The sequence below is a fragment of the Falco naumanni genome, chromosome 7, assembly GCF_017639655.2.
Source record: "Falco naumanni isolate bFalNau1 chromosome 7, bFalNau1.pat, whole genome shotgun sequence".
In the NCBI taxonomy this organism is placed as follows: domain Eukaryota; kingdom Metazoa; phylum Chordata; class Aves; order Falconiformes; family Falconidae; genus Falco; species Falco naumanni.
This window is the reverse complement of record NC_054060.1, coordinates 64,082,142-64,091,384: the sequence shown is the minus strand read 5'-3', so window position 1 is coordinate 64,091,384 and position 9,243 is coordinate 64,082,142. Positions and strand designations below refer to the sequence as shown.

The window sequence follows — 9,243 nt, the reverse complement described above, 5'->3', positions numbered from 1 at the left end:
AGGCCAACGTGCTAACACCAGGCATCCCTGGCCACGATGCTTCCCATGCTAGGGACAGGAGATTCACAAGCCTGTGGCAGGAGAAATGGCAGTGCTACCTGCGCCTCTCCCGAGGACAGCTTGCTGAGGCATGGCAGTGTTTGGTTATCATTCCGCTAGCGCGAACCAGAGAGAGAAAATGGGGACAGCACAGCACATCGCAGACTTTTCCCAGCTGGTTGAGGGCTATGATAATGGCCCAAAACCCATTTGGAAATATGCTGCTTTATTGTGCCTGAAAGAAGGGTGTCTGCAAATTGGGTCCATTTAGCTCAGTTGTTGGCATGTTGCCCATGTTGGCAGCGCTGCTTGTGGTATCCTGTGCTGAAAAAATTGCAGCCGATGCTACTTGGAGATGGCAGCTGTCCTGACCCAGCATTAGCAACAGGACCTGCACTGGCCGGTGGGCTTCAGCCTTGTACACAGAGGGAGAGTAACAGGCAGACTGCTGGCTGATGGGGTGTTAGTGACAGGCTGGCTGGTGGGGCATTAAGTGCAGAGAAGGTCTGTTTGGACCAGCTTGTGCTTCCAAGTGACCAGACCCAGCAGAAATAATCTGCTCTTCACTGACCTTTCAGATTTCAGCTGCTTCAATGCATGAGGTAGTACAGCAGCCTTTTGTGGAGCTGCAACTGGTGGGGAAGAGGAAAAAGTGTAGGCTGCAGCTACATGCCTTACAGCAGGGTGCTTTGGAGCAATGGTCCCGCTAGGTCCTGCTTCCCCTGTGCACTCCAGCACAGCGTCACCACCCCCCTCCACGCTGCGATGCATCTTCCCGAAAGCTGTGCTGCTGGTCAAGCTGAAGGCTCCAGCAGCCCACCAAGACCCGGAGATGTGCGTAGCCATCGGCCACAGGAGCTAAGGCGGTCGGCAGGGGAGAGATCTGTGATGCTACATGGCACATCAGACTCATTAGCCAGGTCCAGCCCTGCAGCGAGGAGGTACCCCAGGGACCCCATCACCTCACAAAACATTGCTCCTCAGCCTGCCCGCATGCACATGGGCCCCCCTTCTAAATGTGGGGCTCTAGCTGCTGGCCCTGGATTAGACACCAGCATATGCAGGGCTGTTCCCCGGACTCCAAGCTCTCCCCTCCTGCTGCCTGCATCCTCACTGTGTCACGCCAGGCCTCAGGAGCAGCTCAGGTCCTATTTTGGAAACAAAGAGTTAAGCATTTTCAATCTTTATTTTACAAAAATAAACCAGTTTTGCTCTGGTACTCTGTGGCCCCCAACCTTCCCCTCTGCCCCCGCTCCCATTCCTCTCCCTGGAGCTCCAGCTGTTGCGTGCCGCAGCCAGTTGCTCGCACAGAGGCTGCCAGTGCCACACGCTCCTGCGTCCCCAAGCAAGCACCGGGGAAGGGGGCTGGTGCCCTTTGGCGAACGCCTCCTCTTCCCAGGATCCAAGCTGGAAACTGCCCAAAGATGCCTCCCGGTGGCTCTGCCATTTCTGCACAGGGAGCAAGTCTTTGGCAAGTCACTCAGAGTACACACTTTAAGAAGGGGTGTCCGTCCGCCCGCCCGTCCGTCTCTCTCCCTTGGATGGAAAAGCGAGCCCCACAGAATGTTGCTTCTGGCCATCAGTGGAGCTGGCAGGCTGCCGTCCTGCTGGCTGGCTCAGTGCTGGAAGCGTGGGGAGCTGATGTGAGGCTGGTGGAAGGAGTGTGTGGCGTAAAGCACTTCTGGAGGTGGTGGAGGGGACGTCAGGATGGAGCAGAGCGGTTCGTGGGAGCTCAGCATCGAGGCAAAGTGCTTCATCTCCTCTGTCAGCTGCTTGATCTCCCGGCGCAGGGCAGCGTTCTGCCTCTCCAAGTCTTCGCTCTCCTGAGGAGACAAAACCACAGGGGCTTCCTCAGCGCAGGAGCCACAGGGATGATCTGGGGACACAGGGCTCGCGGCGTCGCGCCTCTATGCCCCGCAGAGGTTCCAGAATGACATGTTTCTGGTAAATTCGGCACAGAGCCGCGCTTGGGCAAGCCCCCCCTCCCCCAGGCGGCCGGGCCGGGCGCGGGTGCGATGCTGGCAGCCCCAGCCGTGCACCCCAGCTTACGAGAAGTGACTGTGGCGTGTGCTCCCGCCCAGGCTTTCTCGCTCCCTCTCACGAACACCGGGGCACGCTTCCCGGGCCACGCGGCCGGGGGGAGGGCGCGCTCAATAACTGCCGTCTTTAACCAGAAAACCACCTGCCACAGGAAACCTGTCATTGCCCTGGAAAGAAAAGACTCACTGCTTCCTGCTAGCAGCCGGGGAAACCAGCGGCGCGGTGAGGAGGAGGGGAGATGCTTGAGTCAGAAGAGAAACCGAGGCCTCAGAAGAACTGAATTAATACTGTTATTAATGAGAATAACAACAAAGGTGTTGGTAACGATGCTCAGCCTTGTCTCGACGATCCTGAGCGTTGCAGCCTTTGCTGCTTCTACTGTTGCTGAAGTGCAGCCAGCTCTAGGCTGGAGCATCCCGGGCACCAGCTGACCATGGAGCCAGCAGCCTGGGCAGGACCAGAGGAGGGAGGGAGGGAGGATGTGGCAGCAGGCTCTGCAAAGTCAGCAAAGACAGCTAAAGTAGGACCCAGCGCTCTGAAGCGCTGAAAAGCGGCACTACGACCTTGGCAAAGCAAACTGCCACCCCTCTGCTGCAGCGCTGACTTCTGACAGTGCCCGCTCTCCGTGCACCGGCTGAAACGCACCCAGCGGTGACAGTGGCTGTCAGAGAAGGAGTTTGCACAGCAAACGAGCATCTCTCAGAAGACGCTAAATGCTTTGGAAATTCTTACTGCTGTTGAACTCGGGAGATGATGGGAATCACCAGGCACTGGGAGCCCCAGCCTCCCCATGACTCATTCCCCTCAAAACAAGAGCTACAAAGCCCTGGGGCAGCTGGAACTGCAGGCTCCTTTTATACCACCATAGCTCAAGCTGAGCCATGCTCTTCTGAGCAGAACCACATCAGAGAAGCAAAGTCCACGGTGCAGAGCCAACAAGGAGCAGCCAGGGAATGAGCCCAGGAGCAGCAGGGGGTCACTGTCCGCCAGGAATTAGAAAGACATTAGCAAAAATTCACCATCCATCCTCCACTTGCCTGCCTGCATTTCTCCAGCTCCCTGCCACGATCCTCTCTGTCTGACCCAAACTGGCCAAACTGGGCTTAACCCCCCTGCTCCCATCCCCATGGGAAGATAAGGAACGTGTGCTATCAATGCTAGCTGAGCAGCAGTAATCTGGTAAGCAAGTGGTTTGTCATCTGCTCTAAGAAGGGCAGCCCAGTTCTTCTCGGTGCACAGCTAGGCAGGATTTTCCTGGGGGAGGATCAGAGCCCCTCTCCACCTCTAGGATTACCTTGGAGAGAGCACTGTCCTCAAGGAAAGGGCGTCCCTTCACCCCTCTCATGCACAGTCGCCCAGAGCCATCGCTGCTGGCAGATGTAATGCAATCGGCCTAGAGCCATGTCAGCTCTAGAAGGATCATCAGCTACTGAGAAAAGAGTGAAATCTCTGTCTTAAACCCCAGCTCCAACCATGGACTGAGGGCATTATGTAAGGAAGGAGGGTTTAGGACTGGCTTCTCAAGAATTCTTCCCAAAAACAGGGATCCTGGGGAATATGAAGACCATTAAATCAAAGGATGTTTTTTTCAAAAGCCTGACTACAACTTTCCAAAGGGCAGCCAAGCCCAGCGCAGGGATAAAGGTGCTCTGTGCCCAGTGCAGGCTGCGTGTTCTGCATCCTGCCCACCAGTGGCCCAAAACACACGGGACTGCACTTACCAACACATGAAATGCCAAGGAGCCCAGTCCCTGTGCTCCGACACTGATCACACACTCCTGCCCAAACACATAGAGCCAGAAGTGACCATCCCTTCTGAAAAGCAGATGCCTAATTCTTCACACTGGGGAGAGCCTCAGGGGTGCCAATGGTGCCACAAGAGGAGATTGGGACAGCAGGGTGAAACCAAAAGGGGGAAAATCCATGCTAAACAACAGGAAAAGCCTCCAGGTGCTGTAGTGTTTAAATGGAGAAAGGGATGCAAGGACTACCATGAAGACATTTAAAAATATTTAAAAATTATTAGTATTTATTTATCTACACTGTGTAGCATCTCAGGGAACAAGCCAGAGGAGACGGCCCATTTCACTCTAGGTTGCACCATCATCCATACCAATTAATTCAAAGTACCGTCTCAGAAAAGCATCTGTGTATGCTTTTATGCCGCTGTGTAAGTGACAGCGAAGCACAAACCCAGGGAGAACCAGCCTGGGTGAGCCTGTGCTTTCAAAGAGCTTCTGACTGAGCCGGTCAGAAGAGGTTAGGAAAGGAAATCGGTACTGTCAGACTGAAAGATAACGATGGATTCAAAACTAGCTGCAAAACCGAATGTTTCACTGGCAGTTATCCTGGGCTGTGTGCTCTTGCTGTGAGCACAGACTCCTACATCCTGCCCTGTCCTCACTTTTCTTGTCCTGCCTCAACTGAGCATCTCCACTTCGAGTCCCCAGGGGAAAAGCACGTTGTCCTCTATGTGAGCCCTCAGCGCTGGGGACAGGGAAGGGTGGGAGTGCTCACCAAGTGCAGTGTGTCTGCTTTCTGGGTCTGCCTCAGGCGGCTCTTCTGGGCAGCGATGCGATTCTTCTCCCTCCTTTGGACTTTCCTCATGTCATCAGAAGAGTCCTAGGGAAACAAGGCATGGAAGTGCTGGGGCATCCCCTTCCTCACTGCAGAGCAGTAGGTGGGAAGGGGACACAGCAGATAACCCCACTGAGGCACAGGACATGGGATACGCACCCTCAGCACCAGGATAAAGCCATACCCCAGGGATGTGTGATGCTTTTGGCATCCCCGTTGCTATGAGGGGCCAGTCTGATACCCTTTGGCATCCCAGCATGGCTGGGGAATGACCGCTCCCCCTTCACCAAGACACTGGCCTGGGATATGGCTTGAGGGACCAGAGTAAGGACCTCTCTCCAGAACAGAAACAATTTAAATTCCTTGAACAGGAAAGCTTTCTCTTCCCCTTCTCTCCGCAGGCATACGGCACTGCAGAAATTCCAGCTCCTTGGCTAAACCATCTTTCCAGAGATTCAGCCTGTGTTTTCCTCCTTTCATCCCTTCCCCTCCTCCATCACCCCTGTCCCTCAGGCTTTATCTGTTGCAGGCCTTTACAGTGCAATGTGACCCCTGCTTAGTTTAACTAGACAGTCTTGGAGCTTTTGGGTTTTCCCCAGATCTCATTTGCTGCAGCTCCTGATCTCTGTGCTTGCTCTTTTCTGGAGTCCCTTGGTAGCAGCACCTGCAGTGCTGACTGCTACGCTTCTGAGCCCCCTGGGCAGGGGAGACCACAGGTCTCCAAGGCTCCAGGTCACAAGCTTCATGCATCAGCCATTCTTTGCTGAGATCGGGTCCTGCTGCTGCCTTCTGACAGTTGAAACCGTCACGCAGACTCTTTCATCTTCTATTTTCATACTGCGCTGCCTCTTTTGTGGACTCTCTAACATTCACACCACCACTTCTCCACAGGACTACAAAACTCAGCCACAAAAGTTATCTTCCCAGCCCATCAGTCTGTCCACATCCTCTCCCTCCTCCACCCCGCCCAAGACCTTTTCTTTTCTTTGAACCTCTTTTATCCTTGCCTTCAATATCCTACAAATGTCTCAGAGCTCCCACATCCTGCACCAAGCCCAGACCCTATCCTGCAGCAACCCCTGTGCTTTATTCCCTTCTCTACCAGGATGCCTCCCCATCCCTGCTTGCAAGACAAAAATCATCTGCCCTGATCATCCCCAAGGTTTCTGAGCAAAGTCTCAGGTTGCCACCATTTCCAGCCCTAGAGAAATGGCAAGCGACGGATATAATAAAGCTTAGCCAGAAAAGGCAGTGGAAATTCCTCAGACTCGTGTCGGTATCTGCCAGGGAAAGACCTACTATTAAGGTGCTCCATGCAGCAAAACAAAATCCCTCTGTCGAGCATTACTGAGACAAAAAACCTCTGAGGCTGAATGAGAAGAAGGCAGCCCCAAAGTGGCAGGGCTTTTCTGGGGGCTTTTTCCAAGGGCTGTCCACGGCAGGGGGATGCAGGCCGGTTGCCCCTGAGCCATCCCGCTCCATGGCGAGGAGGTGCCTGCTCAGGCTCCTTCCCGGAGCACCGACGTCCACGCCTGGCGTGTATCACAAGGCCCACTGTGCCCCGGGGTCCCGACCCCCCAGTTGCCCCTGGCATAGCCCAGGCAACCAGACCTCCTCTCTCCACCTGTAGCCAGCCTGGTGGCCAGGGCTCCTGGCGCTGGGCTCAGCCCTGCATTCCTCTCCCCACAGCCGTTCCTAGAAAGCCCTGCCATAGTGCACTGTGAAAACGCCAGCGGTGGCCTTCCTCCTGCCCACACATGGCCCACCCCAAAGGAGTCTCCAGCCAAGGGCAGCTGGGGAAGGGTCTCCGCTTTACCTGCTTGCTGGGGGGGGGAGACTGGCTGAAGCTGCTGGAGTCGCTGCTGTCAGAGCTGTGGGGCATGGCTCCCGTCTTTGGCTCCCAGGGCCTCTTCAGCTTCCTTTGCGCTCTTGGTGTGCCTGCCTTCTGTCTCGCTTGTCTTCCCTCTCCCCTGCCCTCCTCTGCCCCTCCGGAGATGGTCCTTGGCTTCCCGGCTCTTGCCCGTCCCGGAGGCACGCTGTCCTCCTTCCCCGCCTTCTGCCACTTTCTCTGCCTCTCCTCTCGGAGCCTCTGCACCTTCCCTTTAGGTCTCAGCCTCCTGTGGTTTCTCAGAACCTCGGGGATGTAAGCTGAAAGTCACGTGGCCGGAAACTTTAAGGCGAAGAAGAAAAGTTACAGAAGAAGAAAAAAGAAAAAAAAAAAAAAAAAGAAGAAGAAGAAAAAAAAAAAGCACATCTGGGAAAAATGAGCTTCAAAATAGCCTGAAAAACCCCCGAAAAACACCTTCGGGCAGTTGAAAAACAGCAAGATGGGTTTTCTCCGAGACAAACAGCAGAGATGGAAAGGAAGAAAAGCCCCAGCTCTGGCTGTGAAACCTGGACCCTCAAAGGAGGGCAGTGCGGAGGAGGTGCTGCCGGGAGCCCCAGAAATTCCAGGGGCACCACGCGCCGTGCCAGCCCTGTGCAGGCAGGAGGTCGGTCCAGCTCCGAGCAACCTCTGTCACCCCAGCCCAGCCAGGGAAATTCCCAGGCAGCCACCCACCTCCCCACAAGCCATCCACCACCCCCAACCCCCCCGCCGCCCCCACCACCACTGACGCGGGTCCCGGGGAGGGGACGGGTACCTTCCGCAGGTGCCACGTAAACGCTGTTTGTACAGACGGCTCATGTGTGTGATGAAGCACCAGTCCCACCTAAAAAGAAAGGCTCGGGAACGTAGGATGTTTGGACTGGTTTGGTAGGACTGGTGTTTTCCAAAATCTCTTTAGCACTTTAAATATTCATTAGTACCCGGCTGGTAAGGGGAAGATCAGCTCTGGCACACAAATTAAAGTGCTGTAAATGTAACGGTCTATGGACCCAGAAGCTAAACCTGAGACCTAATTCTCACACCGCGCCATGATGTTGACCTTGGCTACAGCCCAGGGGGTGCGACTGTTGTGCAGGGGTCCTGACTCCCTGCCTGCTCCCCTCCAGCCCGCTCTCACTGCAGCTGGCAGAAGATGTGAGACAGGACTACGGTGAGACAGGAGCATTATGGCACATTGGAGGTCGTTTCCTTGCTCTTCTCTCTCTGCCAGCACCCAACGTGACCGTGGCCCATGCAGACAGCAGCAAAGAGAGGGTGCTTTGCATCCCCTTGTTTCTCCCCTGGTCTGTGCTGTGTGGGACTGCTTCCATCCTTAGCACGAGCCTCAAGTAGACTGAAGATGTGCAAGCAGCCCTGGGACAGCAGTGCTTCAGGAGTGCCCTCAGGTACCCCATCCTAGTGGCTCTGGAGGTGTCAGTGCAGGAGCAGGGAGTGCCAAAGAAAGAGCCATTTGCTTTCTGACCTGCTCGTGTCACCAGAGCCAGTGGGACAAACCAGGGCCACGTGCCCAACAGGCTCTCCATCCATGCAGAATCACACGTCTTCACAGCAGCTAAGTTCTGTCATGTGCCCTGAGGAGCAGATACAGAAACAGGCATGAACCCATCCACAGTAACCCACTCCTGTGGAAAGCAGCAATTCCCAGTTCCCACTTACCGGTTTTTGTTGCATATGGGTATTTTGGTTGAGTTTCTCCTGCCTCAAGCAGGAGCAGAGAGCAAGTCTTAGGAGCTGGGCATCAGCAAGGGCACTCGAGATGCCGTTGTCATTAGGGCAAAAGTATTGGCAGCTTTGGGTTTGCCGCCTTCTTGCAGCACAGAAGGCACACACGCAGAGAAGCACATGCTTGGCGCACGGTGCAGACTTGTGTGGGCATCGCTGGCATTTCTTCCCAGCCCTGCCCCTCGTAGAGCCAACACAGGGGCAAATGTGGCCAAAAGCAAGAACCACATGGGGCTGGCTGTGGGCTGGGCAGCTCGGGGAAGTCACCTAGCCTAGCTCCAGTTGCAAAACTGCTCTGTTTTGCCCCATTTCCCTCTTTAGAAACATGCTGTGATGCTGGTGCACTACCCTTGGCCTTATTATCTGAACATTTCACAGCCTTGAGAGTATGTTTCCTCCTGGTGTGCTGTAGGGAAACGCTAGGATCCTCCACACTTTCTAACATGGCTGCAAGCGTTTGCTTGCTCAGCATGAGGCACCCCGAGGGACCCCGTGTCTCCCGGCAGCGCAGCCCCCCTGCAGCAGGCAGGGCTTCTCCACCGCAGCCAGCTCTGGGGAGGGAGCACTGGTGCCACAGGGGCTCATAGGGCATCGACTTCAGGCCCCCCGAGGCCCCGGTGCTGGTGGCACAAGCACTGAAGCATCCCTTTGCTCGCTGCATCACTACGCTTCCTCTGAACTCTGCAACCCTGGGCGCCGCTTCCTTTCCGGGAAGCATGCCGCTGGATTCCTGCTCTCCCAAGGAAACCCACCACCACCTGGGCCCCCTGCTGTGCAGGCTGCTGTTGCTCAGGGCGGGATGGAGGGAAGCCCTTCCCCAGGGAAAAATATCCTTGTTCCATTATTGGGCAAACAGGCTGCATTCCCTCCTTCTGCACCCAAGCAGCTGAAGGCAGGCGATCGGGAAGGCGGCGGGTGCATGGGCAGGCGGCCGTGCAGGGAAGCTGGGTGTCCTGGCAGGAGCTGGACCGTCAGTG

General features: G+C 55.6%; 1 protein-coding gene across 1 annotated transcript; it reads right to left on the bottom strand.

The window, feature by feature from the left end:
• Positions 1–1,265: 1,265 nt before the first annotated feature.
• BATF (basic leucine zipper ATF-like transcription factor) lies at positions 1,266–6,822 on the bottom strand. The gene is made up of 3 exons (XM_040602414.1): positions 6,473–6,822; positions 4,597–4,701; positions 1,266–1,862 (listed from the first exon to the last, which is right to left on the bottom strand). The coding sequence occupies exons 1-3, from the start codon at positions 6,536–6,538 to the stop codon at positions 1,656–1,658; spliced, it is 378 nt and encodes a 125-aa protein (XP_040458348.1). The 5' UTR covers positions 6,539–6,822; the 3' UTR covers positions 1,266–1,655.
• Between the last annotated feature and the right edge of the window lie 2,421 nt (positions 6,823–9,243).